The sequence below is a fragment of the Saccostrea echinata genome, unplaced genomic scaffold (assembly GCF_033153115.1).
Source record: "Saccostrea echinata isolate AGI-Se365-2 ecotype Australia unplaced genomic scaffold, CSIRO_AGI_Sech_v1 ptg000012l, whole genome shotgun sequence".
Classification (NCBI taxonomy): domain Eukaryota; kingdom Metazoa; phylum Mollusca; class Bivalvia; order Ostreida; family Ostreidae; genus Saccostrea; species Saccostrea echinata.
In genome coordinates this window covers 16443194-16468553 of record NW_026889761.1, presented here as the reverse complement: position 1 = coordinate 16468553, position 25360 = coordinate 16443194, and the positions used below count along the sequence as shown (strand labels likewise).

General features: G+C 33.3%; 1 protein-coding gene across 1 annotated transcript; it reads right to left on the bottom strand.

The window, feature by feature from the left end:
* Window positions 1-1007: 1007 nt before the first annotated feature.
* On the bottom strand, window positions 1008-14340 carry LOC133185429 (uncharacterized). Its single transcript, XM_061320625.1, has 15 exons — window positions 13922-14340; window positions 12769-12899; window positions 12242-12371; window positions 11916-11984; window positions 11549-11664; window positions 10306-10390; window positions 8188-8442; window positions 7955-8049; window positions 7659-7775; window positions 7101-7161; window positions 6551-6661; window positions 6299-6363; window positions 5718-5789; window positions 3622-3791; window positions 1008-1910 (listed from the first exon to the last, which is right to left on the bottom strand). The coding sequence occupies exons 1-15, from the start codon at window positions 14135-14137 to the stop codon at window positions 1795-1797; spliced, it is 1809 nt and encodes a 602-aa protein (XP_061176609.1). The 5' UTR covers window positions 14138-14340; the 3' UTR covers window positions 1008-1794.
* Window positions 14341-25360: the final 11020 nt, after the last annotated feature.

The following is a 25360-nucleotide window of genomic DNA, read 5'->3' as shown; positions in this document are numbered from 1 at the left end:
GCGTAATTCTGCGTATCAGTATTTGATTTTGACGAATGGTGTTGCAATCGTTACTAAATATAGAAATTTCAGTGAAATTCTTTCGATTTCAATAAACTTGGTACAAAGAAGACTTCACCAAGATACATAATTCTGTATATCCGTAATTTTGACGAACGCTGTGCCATGTTTACATAAAATAGAAATGTCAATGGATTTCTTTCAAAATGCTACTCTTCCTACAGTTTATCTATATAATTATCTATTATAAGTTTCTATATAGGTAGATTGTATAAATATTCTTTTAAGCATTGAATTCTTATTTTTGGATATCGTCGGTCGTGTAACAGCACCTGACCGTGTAGACAAATTGAATACCGCGCATTAGCTGCTGACAAGTAAGGTTGTGTTACGAAGATATCAACAACCTCGTTTACAGTCAGCATTTCGTAAATTCTACGGTCGTTATAATGAACTTGTTAGCGAATTCAACCTATCATTGGGTCGTATTTTGACATATATTTCAATTGTAAGGCCTTTGTTTTTATACTAAATTTGACTACAGATTACTCCGTCTACTTGATCAATACTTAAGGCTTACTTCGGGTGTGACCGGTCGACTGGGGATGTTTACTCTTCCTAGGCACCTGATCCCACTTCAAAAATTTCCAGAGCTCCATGTTTTACGCTCTGTTCACAGATTTGTATTTGTTTGTAGGCTTCCTGATATCGATCACTGTTTGTTATCAGCCTTATGGAGTACTATACTATTCAAACATAATATTCGGGACTCCATCCCAGGCAGGTCATAATTCCATCCAAGGTTTTCCATTTCATAAAACTGAAGGTGCATGTATACTAAAAAAAAATATTGAGAAGATCATGTATAAAATTATTATAATAAGTTTCAAAGCAGCATCATATGGCACAGAGTAAAAACTGATCAAACCATCATCCCTGAAATTAGACTAGACTAGACTAGGATAAATAAAAGTCTTCCAAGAAAAAGAAAAATATAAATTGTCAAATGAAATAATAAGACCTTTATTCAGGATAGATTTATATGTCTTTAAGGACAGATGATACAAACAAAATATGAATGCCTGGATTGGTATAATTTTTTTACCTATTTTGGTTGTAAATGAGGTGACTAATAAATTTCTAAAATATTAAGAATTTGTAAACCTTCTATGATGTCCAAAATCCAACCTTTCTGCAGCCATCCTTATTAATCTATACAATTTTTGTCACTTAAAATCCCCTAATTGTGAAACCTTGAATGAAAAATTAAAATCTGAGCGGTTAAACTTATTCATTTTACTCATATAAATATAACTTATGTTGTTATTTTCAGGATTTTTGATAAAAGTTGTTTGTATCATCTGTCCTTAAATGTAATATACCTAGGCAATTAAACATTTCAAAATCATTCTGTACACACCATTGACATAACGATATAACAAATATCAAACACATAAGATAGGAAAATCTTCGAATGATGCATACATAGAATTTTAATCTGACAAAGTACTATATATTATTAATTCTGCCTGTTTAGCTTAATTTGAAATAAAAATTTGTTCCTACTTCAAACAGTGTGGAATTGTTTATCTCTTCACAACTTCAGAGTTAAATCATATTTTTTAAAAAGAAATTCCACAGATATGAGAACAGATAATTTTGAATTTAGATGTCAATATTAAATGTGGAATCAGAACAAGTAGAAAAAACAGAAGAGATTTGAGAAGTAAATGTTTTCATGTTGAAGAAAAAAGTCTGATTATCATATTTTAAGCATCCATTTTCTAAAGATGCTTAAGTCACCAGTGTTTCCTTGATGTACTCATCAACCTTTTGCTCCAGAAAATTAAGTGGCACTGCCCCACATCTCAAGACCACAGAGTGGAATTCTCTAACATCAAATCGTTCTCCTTAAAATAAAGGGGGGAAAAGCCTGATATACCACACTTTGTCATGTACATCATAATCAATGCAACAAAATTATTTTGCTTATAGACTTAAATGCGCAGCAAATATTGATAACACATTCTTTAAAGGTTTCATAAGTATACTAGTCAAAACTTCTGACCTGTCATCCTGTTGTTTTTTCAACAGTTATTGTCCTTTTCGACAGAACCATAACAAATTTTACACAAGTGTTTTTAGTAATACTCATTTATTTAAAACCAAGAACACTGAAACTGAAAAATTTACTGAACCGTGACGATTTTATCGTGATAAGCCCGTTCTAGGAAAAATCGTGCCTTGTATATTGTAGAAAAATTATGATTCTTTGATTTCCGTTTTTGTTTCTTTGAACAATTGTTTTAACGAAAAACATTAAATATTTCGAATAAAATACGGCCTATGCTGTCACAGGAAGAACCATTGGTACAATACAAGGTGGTTACCGCATAAAAGGGGTCAGATTCTGCAATATTATCTGCTTTATCGATATTTTTTGCATTAATTCACACACACACACAAAATTATCAGGTTGCTATACAATTACATCGTCACCATAAAGTTGTTCATTTGTTGTACCGGAAGTTTCGAGTGACCAGAATGATGCCATCTTAAAGTCAGTTGTGAAGACGTCGGGTAACTACTGCTCGTCAAGATATCTACATTTACAGGGGATCGAACACTTACTTGTGGTCATATGAGGAATAAGATTGTTTCATGATTGTTCATCAGTAATTCAATAAATATCAATTAATAATGTTTATAATGAAAGAAATCAGAATAATAAAATGAAAATTCCAAATGAGTAGTTTTAAAACAATTTTTAGATGTAAATGCTCGTAACATTGCAGGATGCAAGACTATCTGGTACATATAAATGTGTCCATTATGTGTCCATAAGGCTGACAGGTTAGAAGTTTTACATAATTATACTAATACAAAATAATCTAATTTTATTTTCATGCATGGTTTCAAATTCGAACATTCTACCCCAACAAACCAATATTTTACATTATGAAGATGTAAATATATGCGTGCTCCTAGGAAACCAAATCCTTGTTTTTATTCATTGAATTTTAACCTGTTTTAAATAGTCGAGACAAAATGTGTGTCTTTCTTAGCTTAATAATTCGTTTTAAATTCTAGATACTCGAATATCAAGGAAATTCCAAAGGTCAGAAAAATGACTTTAAGATATATGGAACTCTCTGGAACTCTGTGCATTTAAAAAATAAAACATTTTTTTTCAGAATACTCTTGTAAACTCTTGGAATAGACAGAACTATTGTATAATTATATTGTTCAAAAAAATCTGTTTTTTCTGTTCATCATGATAACATTTTTTCATGCACGTGTCTTCTTCAGTCCAAATTTTTGTAAGGTGTATTATATGTGTATGTTTGTAACATACTGATGTTTACTGTTTACTACTTGTTGATATGGATGTGTTATCATTGTCACTAGAAAGCTAAATAGAACTTATGTCACTTTGTCAAGCAGAGAACAACTTCAAATAAAGCTTTTCTTATGTGTAGAAATTTTCAAAAGTGAAGAAGGGGGAGGGGCTATGAAACAAAACATAATACTCTGTAACATTATTAAAACAAGTTTATTTTTCTTTTGAGTAAATTTTATTCATAAACTAGAACCATTATCTATTTCTTCTTGTTCTATTACCTAATGCTTGACTGGCTTTCTGTCTCAACTGCTTAAGTTTGATTTCACCAATTTTATAGGCACATGCTTGTCCTGGTAAAGTAACATATCTTTTACATTCCTTCTCCAAACTTTTGGCATCCATGAAGATTTTCTCTTTCATGTAATTCAGGGCCTCCTCAAAAGTCCATCTTAAAACGAATACTTTCAAGATTTCGTTAAATCAATGATAAAAAATTAATAGAACAATCACAACTGAGGCCTCCTTAAACTAAGCAAGACTAGGAAACTGACAAAGTCAGAGAGGGTCCCACTTAGGACTACCATAGGAAAGTGAAAACTGTACTTCATATATTTATGTTTAGAGCAAGGAAGGTGACATGGAACAATCAAGTTCAAACACTATTTTCTAATCGTTTCTCAACAAAAGTGTTGTCAGAGGGACAGACAACAAAATAAGTAGGTGACTGTCTTCTTCTAACAGTAAAAATACTAAAAAAATATATGAAAATAATTCCAATCTTAATTTTATTTATTGATTTCCTGTGTTTTGATTGGACGAGAACAAATTCAAGAAAAAGTTTATACATCGATAAATTTCTCAACCAAAACTACTTTCTTGGCCTAGCTTTTAATTGTAAAAGAATGAAACAAATCGTTACATCGAATCTGTTTTAGCTAAATGATTACAGAAACTTTAAATCAAACAAAAACAAACCTGACGACTTACAGGACTGATCGACAGACAGCAATGTTATGTTTATGTAACTGTCAGATCACAATTGTGAATTTTTATTTAAAATCTCTCATAGGATCGTCGTTCCTAATGCTAAGCAAATCAGCTCAGTTCTCGGTAGGTGATAGGAAAGAGAAACGTACCTCAGACTCTTGCCTTATTAGCATCAAATTCATATTTCTACAGCCTAAATTCTGCCCCGTCTTTAAACAAATCAGAGCAAATCAAGGGTGTCGTCAGTATGCTGCTTTCATTTTAGAGCGTTTGTCGTTAATGCCAACATGGTCAAGGACGAATTCTTCTGAAGTCTACTTGTATTTACGATATTCGTTGACTTAAAACGATCACGGTAGAGCGCTTGCTCCGTGATCGGGAGGTCGTGAGTTCGAATCTCGGCCGCGACTGACCTAAGTCAATAAAAAATGTGTAGCAACTGTTCCTTCGCCATGCGCTCGGCACTTTGAAGTGAAAGTTGCGGTTCCTTCGGATGAGACCTTAAAAACCGAGGCCCCGTGTCATGGTAGACGTTGGCACGATAAAGATCCCTCACTGCTCAATGGCTCTGAGTGCCGAGTAAAGGTCAAAATTTGAAGCCCTTCACCGGTATATGGTGACGTTATATGAGTGAAATATTCTCGAATGGGACGTAAAACAACATACAATCAATCAATCAATCAATCAATCGTTGACTTAAACAATATTCGAAGAGTTTTTATAAGTTTCTTTTATTGAATATTTTTACAATTTAAGTTAAACTTTATCGATGTTCATCTCGATTACGTTTCATTTCCACATCACGGCATAAAGTATTCCTACGCTGTATACAGAAATAACGGATTGTATGGAGGCTTCAAAGAGAAATAATTTTAAAACTTCGTAATTGGAATTATAAAAATTAAACGTTCTTTTTGAAAAATTTGTCGGTGTGTAAACTTTTGACATTTTACACACAAACTTAACATAAAAGTGCTTCGCACTTTTATTTAGTTTGTGAGTAAAATGTCAAGAGTTTACACATCGATAAATTTTTCAAAAAGAACGTTTAATCCTATAATGTTTTGTTAAATACTTCGAGTTATCGCTTCACAAAGAAAGTGTTCATGGAAATAAATTCGGACATACATAAAGACAGACGAATTATATGAACCCAAAATGTATAGGAGTCTTCCTATCAAAGTACTTGTGTACAAAATTTTAAAATGTTACATTAAAAAATTGTTTGAGTTATCATGTCACAAAAAAGTGTTGATGGACTGATGTTTACAACAGTGGCGAATGCATCGACTTACAATATATTTAACCATTTGCTATGCTATTTGGTACATACTGTACTTTAACAAGAAATTATCATTTCATGTAACTGTACACTACAATGACTTACCCAAAGGCATGGATCCCTGTATCCACAACTAGACGAACAGCTCTCAAAATCTCAAAACAGTACCTTCCAAACCTTAACAAATGAGCATTTTACATGTAACCAATGGTTGGGAGGGGTCCTTATAAATTGAACAAAATGCTGAATTCATCACTAAAGTAAAACTCGATTACAGCGAAGTCCTGGGGACCTGTGAATTTACTTCGCTACATCCATAATTCGTTATATCAGTGTAACGAATTCGTTTAAGTATATATAGCAAATTCGCAATATACACATTTTATTACAAAACATACCTTGGGTAACTAAGGTTTTATTATGAATTGAATTTTATATACAAATGCTTAACGAAAATAATGTAAGTTCAATATGTCAAATTTTGGGATCTTTGGAAATGCGTTGTAAAAGATGTAAACTTCATTATTTTTAGCCTCTACGGGACTCAAAATCAGTTCGCTATATCCGTAAATTCGTTATATCAAAGTTCGTTATAACTGTAAACTTTTACAAAGAATTAAGAATTTTGCCGGGAACCCCCAAAAACTTCGCTATATCCGCTGTATTTCTATTACAATGTCACTCACAAAGTGTAGTTATCTTCATATAAACCAAGTTCTTCTCCCAAATACTCACAGTACAGTCCCCAACCCTAAAGTCAACATCATTTCTCTAAATAAGTTTTTAAAAACAAACATTTTTAACTAGATTTAATCTGAAAATAAAATAATGCATAATTGATGTATATATGTACTTTCTTCAAATCATCAGTAAAATGTTATTTATTTACAGGAAAATTCCTAATATTTTGTAACTGTTATATACATATATATACACACCTCCAAATATGCAGTATACAGTGGAAATCTGGAAGGGACCCAAGCATAGTGCAGGTCCTCGTGTGCTCTTCTGAATTGATGGATATCTTTCATTTCCATGGAAGTCATTCCCTAAGTCAGTTAGAATTATAACGAATTATAATTATAAAAAAAATTAAATGTGAATTTACACAAGTACAGTTCCTCTTAGATCCGTTTGAAATAAATCATTTTTCATGAATTCCCACTCATATACAGGAAAAAAACCTTTGCTGATACAACTTAATTAGATATTAAGATGCATACAAAGCTCTAAAAATTAGAAAAAAAGTCGGAAAATGTCCTGCAATAGTATTTGAATTAAAAATATGTTGTTAAACATGTATTTGTAGTGAATATTGAGATACATGCCTACTGAAATTATGATAAATGATTGAGATAGATTGCTCTTGAATACACTCTAAAACAGTGTTGGATATTGAACAAAAAAATTAACTCTTGCTTCAACATTTGACTTATAACTTACATCATGCCTATTTATTATTTGTGATGACTATCCCAAGATACCGACCTGGAAATGATGCCCAGGTTCTCCTTCGTGTAAAGACAAAGCTGATAGTTCATATTTTGGACTGAAAATGAATTATACAACAATTTCTGCCTATTGATTTCAAGACAAAGAAATTCATACAGTTTGGAATACAATATCTTAGTGATATCTGCAATGTACATCTAAAAAAAAGAAATCTAAGTGAACCTATTCCAAACAAAATTAACATAAGGATAAAAAACTACTTTAATTTAATAACTTTTAACAACTGATGATACAGGAAGTATTGTTGCAAAGTTATACATTAGTATTCGTGCATTTATTTTTTCATGCTTTGTTTAATAATCAACAATGTAAGTAAACAATTAATGAACATTTTTTCAAACAGAATTTAATAATTTTGTATTTTTTACCTTCCAGATAAATTAATACAAACTAGCTCTGGTCATTTTGTATTATATACCTTCTGGGTAAGTTAGATTTACTGATGTAGTACATCCCAGCTCATCATTTTGTATCATTTACATTCTAGGTAAGTTAGATTTACCGACACAGCACAACCCAAATTGTATCATTTACCTTCCTGGTAAGTTAGATGTACTGATATAGTACACACCAGGTCGACTGCCATCAGGGGACCCACTGAAGTAGAATGCCAATGCACCACCATCCATCAGGGGCGGAGAAGGCTCAATTCTAATGTTCAAAACAAAAAAAGGTATATCTAAATATTTTCTCTTCTTAGTAAAATCCTAAGTTGGTTGTACTGATAAAAATTTGAATAAGAGAACAATATTCTAGACTTTTAGAAAGAATTTCAATGCAAAAATGCTACATATGTATTTATAAACAGAGAGAGAGAGAGATTAATTTACTTCAATTTTGAGCTTGGGAATTCCTTAAATAAAAGAGGTAACTTTGGTTGAATTTTCTCAAAACATATCTGCTTTACATAATCTATTAGCTCTTCCTGTAAAAAAAAAATAACACAAATATGCTGAAACAGCCATAGAAAAAGCAAAGTGTAAGAAATACTTTTTATCACATATGCTTATAGCCATAATATGATTTTCTTATATATAATACACAAAACAAGACAAGAGCATACAGGGGTTTTAAAGTGGAACTCATCTCTTTTGAAAATATCTTCTTTAAACTTCTTAATGTCTGTTCCAAAGCCTTCCTCCTGGGTAATCTTCTTCATCGCCTTTGTGATTCTTTCTACCTCCTCCTTACCAATGTCAAAGACTTCCTTTGGAGTCATTGACAGAGAAAGATGAAAATCCAGACATGCCTGATACAGCTCCTGGCCATTAGGAAGAGAGGAAGCAGCTATATCAGAGCGCGTGTGCTTCATATAATCCTACAAATGTCACAGGATATTCCACTGTATACCTCTCCTAAACATGCTAAACTCAGCACATGTGGTTCACCATTTGTAAAAGTGCACATTCAACAAAATAATTTCTTTTTAATACAGTAATACCTCATTGTCTAAAACTCAATGGGACCAAGAAAAAACTTGGAGATATCTGAGAGTTTGAGATATTGAGGGTTAAAGATATCAGTGTTCGAAATACTTAAGATCAGCTGTATAACATTTTTCATTATAAAAATGAAATCAAATTAAAATCAAATTTTCAAACAACATACTTCAATTTGAGAAAGTTACTTCTGCAACAATAAAGACAGTAAAAGCATGCTTACAGCAAAGTGCCAGAGACAATGTTGATTTGTTATAATTTTAATTTGTTGTACAGTAAACTTACTTATTATACCCCACTTGAAAAGTGGGTGGTGTATAGTGATGGGGGTGTCTGTCCATCCGTCTGTCTGTATGTCCGTCCATCCGTCCTTTACCCTTTGTGGTACCCATCTCTTATCCGCAACTCCTCTCATACCACTGAATAAAATTTAATGAGACTTTCACAGAATCTTTGTTACTTAGTGTCATTGTGTACCTCCTATTTTACTTTTTGATCAGTCACATATTTCGGGTTTCCCATAGCAAAACATAGACACTGCCATTCTTTCTATGAAATTGAGGGTACCCATTTCTTATCTGCAACTCCTCCTATGCCACTGAATAAAATTTAATGATACTTTCACAGAATCTTTATTACATAGGGCTATTGTGCACCTCTTTTTTAATTCTTGGACGAACACATATTTAGGGTTTCCCATAGCAAATCATAGACACTGCCATTCTTTCTATAATATCGAGGGTACCCATTTCTTATCCTCAACTCTTCCTATACCACTGAATAAAATTGAATGATACTTTCACTTTCAATCTTTATTACATAGGCCAACGAGCACCTCCTACTTCATGTTCTGAACAGACAGATATTTGGTATTTCCCATAGCAAAAAAATGGACTTTGCCATTATAATCATATGGGAGGCGGGGGTATCATTTTGTGAGCTCATTGCTCAGTATCTCTAGTTTTAGTTATAATTGTGGTAATCTTATTTTAGCACCTTTGCACTTCTTCTTGTCTGCTTATTTAAGAACATGCTAATATGATTAAATCAAACACATTTAGAAGCTTGGCTTCAAATGCGCTAATTTATCATTATGCTAATAAGAAGTTGCTGAGGATTGATTGATTGATTGTATGTTGTTTTATGTCCCATTTGAGAATTTTTCACACATATAGAGATGTCACCATATACCAGTGAAGGGCTTCAAATTTAGACCTTTACTCTGCACTCAGGACAATTGAGCAGTGAGGGTTCTTTATTGTGTCAATGCCTACTGTGACATGGGGGCCTCGATTTTTAAGGTCTCATCCGAAGGACCCGCAACTTTCATTTCAAAGTGCTGAGCACTTGGCAAAGGAACAGTTAATTGCTACCTATTTTTTATCGACTTAGGTCAGTCGTGACCGTGATTCGAACACACGACCTTCTGATCACTGAGCGAGCGCTCTTCCGATTGAGCTACCGTGAAGGTAAGTTGCTGAGTTGCTGAGGAAGACTGCTATATTTCAAGTATGCCTATTTATATATGTTTACATCATATCATCATGATAAGTTCATAAAAGGTTTTATACTTAATAGAGAATAAAAGTCAATTTTCTGTAAGAGTAAATTCAATTTAAGCATATTTGCTGTAACTATTTTTTACTGTAAATAAATAAGTGAATATTCAACCAGACTTGGCTATTATCTACAAAGGACTATATTAACACAATTTTTTATTAAAAAACATTGTATGTACATACATTTTCTATATATTCAGCCAGTTCTTTAAATGCTGGTTTCACAACCTTTTGGACAGTCTCCTTTGCTTCTGCTAAAAGTTTATCTCTGAAACAAAGAAAACAATATCTATATTTATTATACTTCTGTTAAAATGTTTTCTATATAAAGTTAAGAAGGTAAAATAACTATCTTTTATAGTCTGAAAATTTCCAGGCATAGCAAAGCTATACCCCGGGGTATAGTTTGTGCTACCCACCCCTCGGAAAATTTTCATGCAATTTTTGCCGCCAATTTTGATTTCCTATAATCAATCTATAGACTGATGATGTCATCCTGACTTCAGTAGCATTGTGACATCATTAGGATTCCAGCTCATTCTAGCAGTGTTATCTTATTCCAAATACTTGTTCCAAAATTTAATAATTATTCTTTTCATGTTTCCCTATGAAACTGTACGTAGTATCAGGTAATACAAACCCTCAGAATTATGATACACATCAGTAAAATAAAACACTTATCCACAGACTGTGCATGGGATAGCTCTTTCATCAAACCCTTGACAGGAACTATTCCCCTCAGTCAAGCCCTTGGGGAATAGTTCCTGTCACGGGTTTGATAAAAGAGTTATCCCACTCACAGCCAGTGGATAAGTGTACATTATTTCAGAATTTATTTACCAGTAACAATGAAAACTGTTCAAAAATTAATTATAATTAACATGTACATTTACTCAATATCCTAAAATATCACCAAACATACAGTGTATATATTTTTGATGCAGCTGTATCGTTAGTTATTAATTTTTGTTTATTACCAATAAAAATCAGACACTGAAGCACTCTGTTATTATGGTTATTTATAAAACTCTTCAACCCAAAATTGTTATTTCCCCAAAACACTTATCAAAATTTCAGACATACATGTATCAAAATATTCAATGACAATGATCTTTATGTTTTTTTTCATAGGACATACATGTATACATTTTTTCATGTATTCAATACATATTTGTTTTAAAATTGTTTTCATATTCTTAATTGTTATACTGTCCTTCACTTAGTTTAAAGAACACAACACAAAATTATGAAAACTGGTATGAAAATATTTTTTGTGAAAACTACTTTTTTTGGTTTCAGAGATAGCATACACAATTATTGTTCAAGTGAGCTAGAGATCCCTAGAGGAAATTTTTGCTTGGTCCCATCAAGTTCGAGACAATGAGGTTTGCCTGTGTGATTTCTCCAAATATATCATTTCACTTACTTTATAGAAGTTTCTATGGATCCTGCAGGGACCTTTTTGTATGGAGAAAGAAAGGCATCTTTTTCTGGACTAAGCTCAGCACTGATCATGTTATAGATCTGATCTGGCACTCCCTCCTAAATAGCACATACAACAATAAATAGACCATTAAGTTAATCAATATCATTAATGAATTAGATGTATCTTTAATATTTTTTGTTACATTGTTTCACCTTCTTAAAACATCTTATTTTGTAATTTTGTTGACCCTTAGTACTGCCTTTTGATAGCTTGAAATTCATTTCTGAAAACTGATACCTGAATATCTTCAGTGTTTATTAATATTTTGTAAAACACTGTGTATATTTGAAGAATACATATAGCTTACTATTGAGTACAGATGGCAAACATATCCATTTTTCACTCCCTCCTTCAAAATCTGTATACAAGACTTTGCCTAAGAGCAAACAAACATCTTCCCGTAAAGAGGTGAATGATTTAACTACAAAAGGCTTATAGTTAAATTATGGCTCCTCAAAATCATGACACAAAATTTATCTGACAATTTATATCCCTCTTATAAGCCAGAGACCGATTCTTTAAATGCTAGGTATAAGTTTGTTCTCTTTTGTCATCTTAGAATAAAGTTTCTAAAAAAAATTCTAACAGCAATGCATGTTTTTGAAACAAGATACATGTATATCACCCACTCACTTTTTGTCCATAACCTTCAATTCTTATATTCAGATTTCTGAAGTCTTCCTCTGTCCTGGTTGGACACATACTCATAACTTTAGGAATATCTGCATGCAAGCCATCCATAAAGTTGATTGGAAAATACCAACTGAAAGAATTGTACTCGATATTCTTCATTCGTTACTGAACTAAATCATGTTCATGCCTTCCACTACCTTTTCATTCATATAAATAATCAAAGGACTTTATTTATAATATATAATTAAGCACTAAAAAACCTGTACATCCTAAGTGTCTGATCTACTAAGTAGATACAAGGTCACGGATGGAAATTTATATAAAGCACTAGTTCGTGTCGTTGGTTACTTTTATACTTACATATATATATATATATATATATATATATATATATATATATATATATGTATATATATATATATATATATATATATATATATATATATATATATATATATATATATATATATATATATATATATATATATATATATACATTGTATATATATACTACTTTTTTTCTTTACCCCTTGTGCTTCATTCCAGCCAAAAATGTCTGCATCTGGTCCTTCACAAGTAAGAGTTCATTTCTGGCAGGTTTTGATAAATCCTTTACCTGAATGTCATCTGCTTTCTTTAAAAGCTTGGATACATCTTTCTACAAATTAAGAGAAATAATAACATGTAAACCATGTACCATGTATGTAAATTAAAGTTTGTTCTCTGTACATACATAATAGTTCAACTGAAGGAAATTTTATTAGCTTTTCAAGGATTTAAAATTTCAAAGTTGAGATTAAAATGAAACCACCATGCTTTTAAATAAACATTCTGTATCCTTAGAATTTTGTTTTTGAAATACCAAAGGCTGTGCAGCCATAATTGCTGTATGTGTAGTTTGTATATATCCATGTAGGTCCCTGATTATAATGATTATATTAAACTAAGAAAGAACAAGGTTCACTTAGGGCCTTTTTTGGCCCTGTGAATTTCAGAAAAATTGAAACTACTTGATTTTAGTTGAAAATGCATTAAATATCATTTACACCTTTGGTGACTGCGTATCTATCAAAAATGACGTAATTTTCTGGCTAGTCAATGCATTATGACATCATAAAATACATCATTTTCCTCATATCCTGAAAAATTCTACAAAAACAGCCAATTTTTAAAGCTATTTTTCAATATTTAATATAGAGCGCAACCTCTGATCTAAAATATGCAACTATTAAATGATAGAACTCTTTCTGAGGATTACAGATAAAACATGTTTTATTTTTTAGATCAGAGGGTGCGCTCATATTATTTCTCTTCTGTGAAAGTACTCAGATATACTTGTTTTCCTTAAAATTCAAGAACATTGCAATTCCTTGAAGCCTGTTTTCCAAGACCTTGGTCTTAAGGAGAAATTTTTTAGTAGGAAATGAAAGCACTAAGTCTCTACTTTATCTTGATGTTTAAAATGGAACATAAAGTGTTAGTCAATAAATTGGCATATCTACAGAGCCATTTTATGCATAAAGTGAACCTAGCTCTTTTTATTATAAAATCATTAGCCTACAGTACATTTTCTTAAGTGGTTACACGGACACTGAAAGTTAATACTGAGTATGTGCATATGTTAAAAAAAATTAAATTTACTTCCAGTGCCTGTGTGTGATTGTAAGCTTCAAAATTTACCTCAAACTCAAGGAAGGCGTCTGGTTCGATATCATCCAACAAATGAGAATATCTCTGATCTCCACAGTATGAGGCAAACACAGGACTCTGGCGCATTCTCCATTCCCAGAATTCATCACATAGAGCTCTAACCTTGGCATCCCCCATCTTTTTAACGAGTAAAGTAGGTGTGCGTGGGTATGCAAAGAGTGTCCTCTTTAAAAATCTAACAATCATTGCAATTTCTCGAAATCATTATTCAGTATTCATTGCCTGGTCCTCTTACTTATACGTTAGGCCTAATCTGACACGACAGGTAGGCCTACTACATGTACGTCCCTGGTGTGTTTGATGAAACTTTATCTATTATCAATGACTCAATTTAAAGGAGGACTTCAGTCTTAAATTCACCTCAGTGTATTTTTTTTAAAGCAAACTTAAATGGAGTTGACTGTCTGATTTCGTCCAGTCACTTACTTACCCCTTTTAAATTATACGGCTGTTTAGTGAAAAAGAAAGTAGACTTACTGCTGTCGAACCCGATCAGAAACGAAAGTTATTTTCTTAAAAATACAGTAGAACGTGACATTTGGCATCCTCACAATGTCAAGGTTTTGTGATTTCGAAATCACAAAACCTTGACATTGTGAGGATGGACATTTGGAAAATTTTGATGTAAAAGTAGACCTAATTTAGAAACATAAACTGCTTAAAATAACTGTGTGTGTGTTGTTGAACCCAAAATGAAAACTGAGGACCCCTATTGGAAATAAGCCTCTATGGCTTTAATTCATCATGGCCTGGTCATCCTCGGGAAAATGACTATACACAGTGTCTATATATTTATGTTCATTTAGACATATCGATATATTTTTTTTTCTTCATAATTACCTATTTTTTATAAGATAGTGTTGCTGTTTTAAGAACCTATGTAATTTTACTCTCTTTTTTTAATATAATTTCTCTAGATTCCATGTGTCAACTTATGTTCTATATGTGCCGTTTCGAGAATAAATAAACAGTTCTTGAAGATAATTATGTATTTCAAACACATGCAGTAAGTACTTTTAATAACTAACAGATCAAGTTCAAGTTTCGTGTAACTATATATGGTTCTTAGACTTAAATTTGAAAATTTCTAATAATTCACTGTTTTCCGCCCCTTTTTTATTGCTATGCTTGTCGATAAGGATATCTAGATAGCTTTCACCAGAATGAGCATGGTGATCATCACAACCCAACTCCTCTGTCTTAGATGAGTCGTTTTTGTAAATTAATATATATGAATCAAGTATAGGCGCGTTCTCTTTATCATATCTGATATGTTTAAAATCTGAAGTAAATGATATTTTAGGGATTTAATGATTATTTAATTGTTAAGATATTCAGCTATTTTTCTAACTTTCATAACAAATTGCTCAACGAAGGATACACCTCTTTCTCAGCATACTTTCAATGGGCACCAAAACAAACATCATTTTTAACCACCTCCCCTCCATCACTAAAACAATCAATCCAATTAATGATTGAACTTCTTGCAAGTGTTTTGTCTTCATAAACCCTGTACAAATTATTACATGTCACTGCAAAGGAATTTCCAAGATTTACGTTAATCTTTACAGCCGTTCCTTGCTCGAGTAAGACCGAGTCACCCATTTTTCGTCACAAGTCACCTACATATTGACGTCAGTTTCACATTATGACATCAAAAACATGGACCAAAACATTACGTAGCATCTGCTAGTTATAGATCATGTTTATGACTATATGAGTGTCAAATTTCATTCTGATCTGAATTGTGGTTTTATAAATGTAGAGATAGTCGCGAACTTTTTGATCACCCCTCGAAGTGTAATGAGTTAATTTCTGACATGTCTCTCAATAAAGATGACTTACAGATCTGTGGTCCTTTTCACAAATCAAACGTCCAAGATTAAAATTTGACAATACTGTAATCATTTGCTACTTATTTTTCTTCTGAAATATTATTTATAATTTTGTGACGTACTTCAGCTCAGATACATGTACCTGTTGGAGAATGGGTAAATTTCGTCGTAAGATTTTTTGTGAAAAGGATCACTAGTTCAAGTTTCGTGATGATAGACCCTTTTTTAACAAAAGTTATGCCCTTTAAAATGACTAATTTTTAGGGATGGCAACGAATATTCGAACATTCGAATATTCATTCTATGAGTTGATATTCGAATATGAATTTAAGATTCGAATATTCGGTGTTTTTCAGATTTCATAAAAAGAAGTACTGTGATTAATAAATTTTGATTAGAACAGTGCTGGAATTATCCCTGTTTAATTTACTAGCGATCAATTCCGATCGCCTGATTTCTTTCACTACTTTCTTATCTTATAAATCTTCTAAATTACATGTATTTTGTTTTAAGTAAGGTGTTGTAAAGAATTGTATAATAATGCTTTATGTATAATACAAAACGTACTTTCATAGCTTTTATTAGTTAAAGATACGATCGGATCTAGAATCGAGGACAACAAATGAAATCTAAGAATATCTAAAAGGCTTGAAGAGTATACTTATCAAAATAAAATTAATTGATCATTGAATGAATGTCCGATAGAATTAATCTGTAATTAATATTGTAAAGGGCTTAATTGCAGAATAAATGTGTAAATTACTTGATTATCTCGGGTTGTACATAATTTATATTCATTATCGGGAAAACAGTTAATTACCTAGGAAAATTGTCTATGTAAATATTTGTTTACATTGTATCAAAGATTATAATCATATCTCTTATCAGGCAGATAATTGTAATTTATTACACGTATTGAAATCTGAACAGTATACCGTTACGGCTATCTTGCCTTTTGTGAGACGACTGGTTCCTCAGGTGGGGCTACGATGAATACACGTTTCATTTGTTAAAATTATACTTTTCTACATTTAAATCAATTATTTATTTCAAACATTGACAAATATCAAACGGAATTTCTTAATGTACACCTACAAAGTCTTCATACAATTTTACTTCCTATATAAGTATACCTACGAGAGTAGGATGATGCATATTTAAAATAAAACAGATTTTATTTATTTTATCGAATATTCGAATATATTCGAATACTTTCATTGAATATTCGAATATGAATTATTGACAAAATTGACATCCCTACTAATTATTCAGTTATAATTTATTAGACTTTTTTAATTACTTAGTAATTGATCACCATTTAATGCAGCATAAGTACATTTTTTGTTGTGCAATAGACAACTAATTCCAGAAAACAAAGCAGCAGTATGACATTTTATTGTTGTGCCATTTCCACCCATTGTTATTTTACCTTTCTTGAACTTGAAATAACATATTTAAAACTTGCATACATGTCAGCGGGGGCATTTTTGTCACCCTGAGATTTTTAGTAGTTTTTAAGTTATCAGATGATTATAACTAACACAAAACAAAAAAAAAAAAAAAACAAAATGACAAAGTCCTTTAAACTGAAAAACAAAAAACAAACAAACAAAAAACAAACAAACAAACAAAATGACAAAGTCCTTTAAACTGAAAAAACCCTTTCCAATTAAAATACCAGTACCATATCTTTATATGATTAATAAGGATCAAGTGTGAAATTTTTCAGACAAATCCTAAGAAAATTTTCAGAACAACATCATGTATACAGACATCGGAAATGCTGATACCAGCATGCTCTCCATCTAACCTTCGTCTTTGTTTTTTTTTTAATTAGGTCATTGAATTGAGAAGCCTTTGGGTCCAAAGATGCATCTATTTATTAGGCATCATCCATGCAGGTTTCGTCCTGGTACCGGTAGAGCTTATAGTTATAGTTACTTCGGAATTGACTTGCTCCAAAAACTTTAACCATGCAGTTCACTCATCTAGAAAATATAGGTCGGATCCAGCATCCGAAGCAAATTTGTTAGTGTCTGTACCTAGATAACACCATACATGTAAGTTTGGTCCAGTTAGGGCTTATGGTTACTTGGGAATGGACTTGCTCCTGAAACTTTTACCAGGACGCAGACGATACCGACGGTATAGCATAAGCTCATCTCGACTTCGTTGAGGTGAGTTAAAAATAATTCAAATTTTAATATTTATATAAAAACATGTTGTTGTTGTTGTTGTTTATTTTTTTAAGACTTCTATAAGCCAGTGGCCTTTTTCTATCTCTTTGTACTTGAAATAAATATTAAATTTTTTATTGATTAGCTACTTCAGGTCAATAATGTTTCAATTGCTGATTTCTGTGCCCAATAACTCAAAAACCATAGTTCATCAAGGATTATAACGAGATTTTAAAGAGGTTTGTTGCAGGCATTCATTGTTTTTAGTTTTTGTTCAATATTGATTCATTCTGTCAAATAACATACATGTACATACACTTTGGCTATACACGTATCACCCTTGCGAACGAGTTCAGAATCTTTCGGTATGTAGCCATCGTCGGATATCCACAGGTGATCTCGTCTTTTATTCATCACGTTGGATACAAACGAGTGATCTTGCCTTTTAATCATCACGTCGGATACCCACGGGTGATCTTTCTTTTACTCACCACAAGATCACCCTTGGGTTTCCGACGATCAGTAAAAGACGAAATCACCCGTGGGTATCCGGCGATCAGTAAAAGACGAGGTCATACGTCTGGGTATCCGACGATCAGTAAATGAACCTGTCCAAAAACTTTGACCTGTTCACTTATCTGAAAAATGTAGGTCTGATCAAGCATCCGAAGCAAACCTGGTAGTGTACATTCTTAGATGTATCATCCATGCAAGTTTGGTCAACATAGGGCTTAAAATTACTTTAGAACTTTAGAATGAACCTGCTCCAAAAACTTGTTCACTTATCTGGAAAATGGGTCAGATCCAGCATCCGAAGCAAGCCTGGTAGTGTGCATCCTTAGATGTATCATCCATGCAAGTTTGGTTAAAATAGGGCTTATAATTACTTGAAAATGAAACCTGCACCATAAACTTTAACCTGCTCCAAAAACATTAACCTGGTCATTCCTAAGCTAAATTTGCAGCATCTGAAACCTTGACTGGTACATTGAAACACAATAGAAGCACCTTCCATGCATCTTTGATTAATGTAGGGCATAGAAGTACTTAAAAAGAAAACTGCACCAAAAACTTTAACCTGGGACGCCGACACCGACGCCGAGGGTATCACATGAGCTCCCCCCAATTTCGTTGAGGTGAGCTAAGAACTACTCAGTATATTTTAATCAGCTACACAATTGTGGGTATTTAAAGTAATTAATATAATTGTTTGGAATGGAAAGAAGGGCTGAAATATCCTTAATGCATTGAATTATGATACACAGTCTAGTGAATGATATTTTTGGGAATGGAAAGGAAAATGCAGATTGGAACTTTGATTTGAATTGAAAAATCACAGAAAATAAAGCAATTGCTGAGGGTATATTTATTTCTACTTACCAACATTTATAATAAGAATAATTCCATAAAGGATCGCATGTAATAAGAAGTAGAATTCGACAAATTAACCAGCCAACTCTTCTTTATAAATATTCAATGGCTTCAACCCAGAATAAGAGAATTTCTGAATTTTTAAAACTAAATGAAAACATCACTGAAAGTCTAACAAGTTTATTACGAGTTCGGGAAGCTCGTGTTTGAATTTATTATTTCATTTTCTCCCTTTCTATTATAGTATGTTCTTTTAATTGGAATTTTTTTCATTTATTTTTCAATTCTGTATGATCAGTATATAATATTCTGTTTTAAAATAATCATAGTGCACTTAAGATCTAACATGCATTGCTGATTGTAAATAATCACATTCTAATTTCTTTTGTTCAGTAACAGTCCAGTTTTGAAGGATATCAGTACTGAGACAGTCTGATATTAAACTTAATATTAGACTGCTCACTAATATCGGACTGCCACAGGTAATATTTTATACTGCAAGAACAAAGAAATGACACAGCAAGGTTTTAATTAAGTAGAAATGTTACCCCCTCTACCGACTCATTAAAAAAACATCAAAATGTCTTAACAATCTTCAATCATTACTTACATTTTTTCGTTGTAGTGTGCAAGAGACTTTTCTTTAGACAAACATACAGGCGTAGTTTAAAGTACACTTTCAACAATGCTCTGTTTACTGCCACTTATTTCTTGTCAAAATCGATTCTATGCTTCTTATACAACCTTTGAATAGGCAAAAAAAGAACAAGTGTCTTGAATTAAAATAACAGTAAGGCTCATAAGATTATAAATATCTTTATTTTTAAGGCATGACATTTATGGTCATTATAAAAATGCTTCGACCTAATTATAATAGGCCCATGGGCTACAACACTCACCTAATTGTTAAAGTCACTTTGTTCGTCCTGTTGTTCTTGGTTTTTAGGTCACCTGAGTCACTCAGGTGACCTATTGCTATCTGTTTTTGTCCATCATCGTTCGTCGTCCGTCGGTCGTAAACTTTTGAACATTTACAATTTCTTCTCTGGAACCACTGATCCATTTTGGGATATTGCATCTATGGGTGAGGGGAACAAACATCGTGAAATTCATGGCCCCTGCTCTCCTGAGGCCTGAAGGGTGGGACTAAAACCATAAAAATTACCGCAATTTTATACATAGGTAATCAGAGATTACAGAGCTCACCTCAACGAATATTGTCTTTAAGTAAGGCAAAGTCAACACTAATCTAATAATCCAGTAGTGTGCATCCCTAGATGCAACATTTATGCAATTTTGGTCTGATAGGGCTTGCAGTTACTTGGGAATGGACTTATCTAAAAACTTTAAACTAGTCACTCATCCAGAGAATATAAGTCAAATCCAGCATCTGAAGTAAGTTTGAGAGTGTTCGTCCGTTGATGAATCATCCATGCAAGTTTGGTTCAGATAGGCCTTATAGTTTCTTGGCAATGGACCTGCTCCAAAAACTTTCACATGGTCACTCATCTGGAAAATGTAGGTTAGATCCATCATCCGAAGCAAGCCTGGTAGTGTGCATCCTTAAATGTACCACCCTTGCAAGTTTGGTGAATATAGGGCTTATATTTACTTGGAAATGTACGGAAGCCGGTTGGTGCCAGGTAGAAAAAATATTTTATCTGGCGGCCGCCACAAAAATAACTGGCGGCCGCCAGAAACTTATCTGGCGGCGACCAAATAATTTTCAGGCGGCCGCCAGATAAATATCTGGCGGCCGCCAGAAAAAAAATATTTTCTACCTGGCACCTACCGGCTTCCGTAGAAATGAGACCTGCTCCAAAGACTTTAACCTGCTCCAAAAACTTAAACTTGCTCCAAAAACATTAACCTGGTCATTCTTTAGCTGAAAATGCAGCATCTGAAACCTTAACTGGTACAATGAAACACATTAGAAGCATCCCCCATTCACCTCTGATTAACAGGGCATAGAAGTACTTGAAAAGAAATCTCTTCCAAAACTTTAACCTGGGACGCCGACACAGACGCCGAGTTTATTACATAAGCACCCCCAACTTCGTTGAGGTGAGCTAAAAAAATTCTTCTTTACTCCTGAACATCGAGAAGTCAAACTATTGGCATGAATTAATGTATTGAGCCCTCTACCAAAATTGTGAAATTCATGTTACCAGGGTCAGGGGCTCTGGTGCTAGGGCGGGGCTCTGTTGAATACATAGCGAAAATGCATTACTTATTAAAAATTATCCTCCTCTGCTCCTTGGTATTGATTATACAAGCTAAATGCATAGTTATTATATGCAAGGGTGCCTCTACCAAAATTGTGAATTTCATTGCCCCTGGGACAGTGTTTCTGTTGTTAGGACGGGGCTGTAATGACTATATACTGTAGTAAAAATGTTCTTCACTGAAAATCTCCTTTGCTCCTAGGTATTAAGCCGATGAAATAATGCATAGTTATGATGAGCAAGGATGCCGCTTCCAAAATTGTGAAAGATGTGCCCAAAGGTCAGGGGTTCCGGGGGGGGGGGGGGGGGGGGGGCTCTTGTGATTATATAGTGAAAATGCTTAATTCTTTGAAATTTTCTTCTCTGCTCCTGAATATTAAGCAAAGAAACTAAATGCAATAATATAAATGTAATTATAAATAAATGTACCTCTTCTCTGCTCCTGGGTATCTAGGAGGCAAACAAAGTTCAAAATTGTATTAAGTGAAGCAAATGAGAGTTACTCCCCTTTGTTAAATTGTATTAATTGAAAAATCATTGTTTGTAATTAATTAACAGGTTATTTGATTGATTGAAAATACAAGAAAGAATGTTATATATATATAGAGAGAGAGAGAGAGAGAGAGCGAGAAAATAAACATGAAAGTTTGGTTTAAATTAACAAAGCATGCTCAAAGTTGGATCCTTGCCTGTAAAGCAATAAAGACTGACAAAACGATTATTTATGGAGCAAAATAACCAATTATGAAGAGTATGGGTATACTGTGGTGTCCTGATTAACAATTGATGAGTTATTGTTAAGTAAAGGCATGGAGACCATAGACTAGTTGGTAAAATGCCTGCTCAAAGTTGATTGTTTCATATTTTATCAGTGACCAAGTGATCACAGAGAACCAAGGTGATTAGGGGACATGTAGTTTATGACAAATGTCAAATGGCCACGTTGTATAGCCAAGTAACAAGTATTACCAAGTTGTTTGCATACCCAAGAGGCAAGTGTTGTTCCGAAGTGGCAAGCAGCTATTTGTGTAGCCAAGAGGCATCACCACGAGTAAATATACAGGCATTAGAGATTTCTCTTTGTGTACACCAGGCAAGTGACAAAAACATATCCGTAAATATTAAATACCTTACACTCTATGCAAGTGTCCATTGTATATTTTGCATTCATCATCCTCCTCGCAAGACTTGGTCAAACCAAGTACAACCCAATTGAGATCACTCAGGTCTCGCATGTTACAATAAGCAAGGGTATTTTAATCAGATTTCTAGCTCACCTCAACGAAGTGAGAAGGGGGTGGGGGTGGAAGGTGGGCTTATGTAATACCTTCGACGTCGGTGTCAACGTCAGCATCGGCGTCCCAGGTTAAAATTTTTGGAGCAGATTTCTTTTCAAGTACTTCTATGCCCTATATTAATCAGAGATGCATGGAGGATGGTTCTAGTATGTTTCATTGTACCAGTCAAGGTTTCATACGCTGCAATTCCAGCTAGAGAATTGCCAGGTTAATGTTTTTAGAGAAAGTTAAAGTTTTTGGAGCAGGTTAAAGTTTATGGAGCAGGTTTCATTTCCAAGTACCTATAAGCCCTATATTGACCAAACTTGCATGGATGTTTCATCTGAGGATCCACACTACCAGACTTGCTTCGGATGCTGTATCTGACCTACATTTTCCGGATGAGTGAACATGTTAAAGTGTTTGGAGCAGATCTCATTTCCAAGTAAATATAAGCCCTATATTGACCAAACTTGCAAGGGTGGTACATTTAAGGATGCACACTACCAGGCTTGCCGGATCTGACCTACATTTTCAATATGAGTGACCAGGTTGAAGTTTTTGGAACAGGTCCATTAGCAAGAAACTATAAGGGCTATCTGAACCAAACTTGCATGAATGATGCATCACGAAATGAACACTCTCAAACTTGCTACAGATGCTGGATTTGACTTACATTTTCTGGATGAGTGACGTTTAAAGTTTTTTGAGAAGTCCAGTCCCAAGTAACTTCAAGCCCTATCAAACCAAAACTGCATAAATGTTACATCTAGGGATGCACACTACTGGATCATTAGTTTAGTATGGAACTTTGCCTTACTTATATAAAACTTTCGCTGAGGTGAGCTTTGTAATCTCTGATTACCTTTGTATGAAATTCTTGGGCATATTAGCTTCATCTTTCAGTTAATTTTGCTTCTATGGATCCTTTACAGTGTTGTATTATACTCAGGTGACCGTTAAGGCCCGTTGGTCTCTTGTTTTGTTTATTCCCATAAAAATGTTGTAAGCCCAACATAGCCCCTGGAGATGGAGTCTGACATAACTGAACTTGAATTCTCACAACATAAGGATGTTGTATTATCAATATGAAAAACATGGCTTTATGTATAAAATATGTTTTGCAAGAATTTTTCAAAGTGATGTTTAATCCTGTACATATATCCACATGATAGCTGATCAAAGTATTTACTTTGATACTTACTATAGTATATTTTTGTTGAGGCTAACCCCTCCAAACCTTAAAGTCTACAATTGAATAGGGAAAACTTAGAAATGTTTGCACATTCAATAATTCGGTGTGGCCTCGTTGCTTTGTAAAAGTGGATCCCTATTAATTGTATCCTGCAACCGGGGACCATGATTTGCACAAACTTGAACCTGCACTACCGACCCTTAAGATGCTTGCACATAAATCATAGTTCTGCTGGTCTGAAGAGTTATGTTAAATTTTGTCGCCAATATATATTCCCATGTGAAAAACTTAGAGTTTTTTGTCTCCTACATATTCCAGGTAAAAATGGATCCCTTATTTTGAACCCAACCTTCCCAGCTTATACCTTCTAATGGGGTAAGATAGGGTCTCAATAGGGTTTGTTAGTCTTATGTGGGAAAGGTCCATGGGCCTTGATGGCCACCGGAATATCATGGGTTTCTCAAGATATAACATTCTTAGCCCAAACCAAACCTGGAACTCGCGTCACTAAAATTTTGCAGTTTGGTGAGGACTTTATAATCATTATCATGGTCATGCAAATTCAGGAGTTATACAATGTATTGAAAATTTCAATATATGACCAACTTAGCCTCACCCTAGGGCCTGACTCCTGGGGATATATTTTTTTGTTATTTTTGTAAAGAGCTAGTTGCTCTGCAGCTCATTATAATCATGGAAACAATGAAATGTCCATGAGTAAATGAAAAATTTAACAGATGTACTAATTTTAGTATATGACCAACTTAACATCATCCACCTGTAAGAGGGATTTTGTATTTTTCATTTTTTCGCTCCTAAGGTCAATATGAAAATTCCGAAACCTTATTTCACATCTACAGGACACCAACAATCATCTCCCAAAAGATGATTAGGCTACTGTGTTAAATGTAAGGGGAGTTCAGAGGCCCGTTTAACAAAAGAACTTACGACTAAGACCAAAATTTTATTGTTTGTAACTTTTTAATTAAAGTTATATTGAAAATGGTTTTAATAATTTTAAAAGGAATGAAGTAATATATTTTTACACTAGCAATTATAAACAAAATCATTTATTTTGCAAAATTTTACAATCAATTTAAGTTCTCGGTCTTAGTCGTAAGTTCTTTTGTAAAACGGGTCCCTGGGAGCGAAATCATATTACTATTTTACTTTTTAAAAACAAAAAACAAAAAAAAAACATCATTTTCGATCCTTAATTGACCCCCAGGGTGGAAAAGATAATTCCGAAACCTTATTGCACACCAATCATCTTCCAAAATATGATTAGGCTACTGCATAAAATGTAAGAGTTCTGGAAATCAGTTCTAT

Bases quoted from the DNA above. Each gene is read 5' to 3' on its own strand.
- LOC133185429 (XM_061320625.1), bottom strand. From the start codon at position 14,137: ATGATTGTTAGATTTTTAAAGAGGACACTCTTTGCATACCCACGCACA. The intron at 10,391-11,548 runs GTAAGTGAAATG...TCTTTGTTTCAG, and splicing joins TCCATAGAAACTTCTATAAA to AGATAAACTTTTAGCAGAAG. The intron at 5,790-6,298 runs GTGAGTGACATT...TCATTTGTTAAG, and splicing joins TATGAAGATAACTACACTTT to GTTTGGAAGGTACTGTTTTG.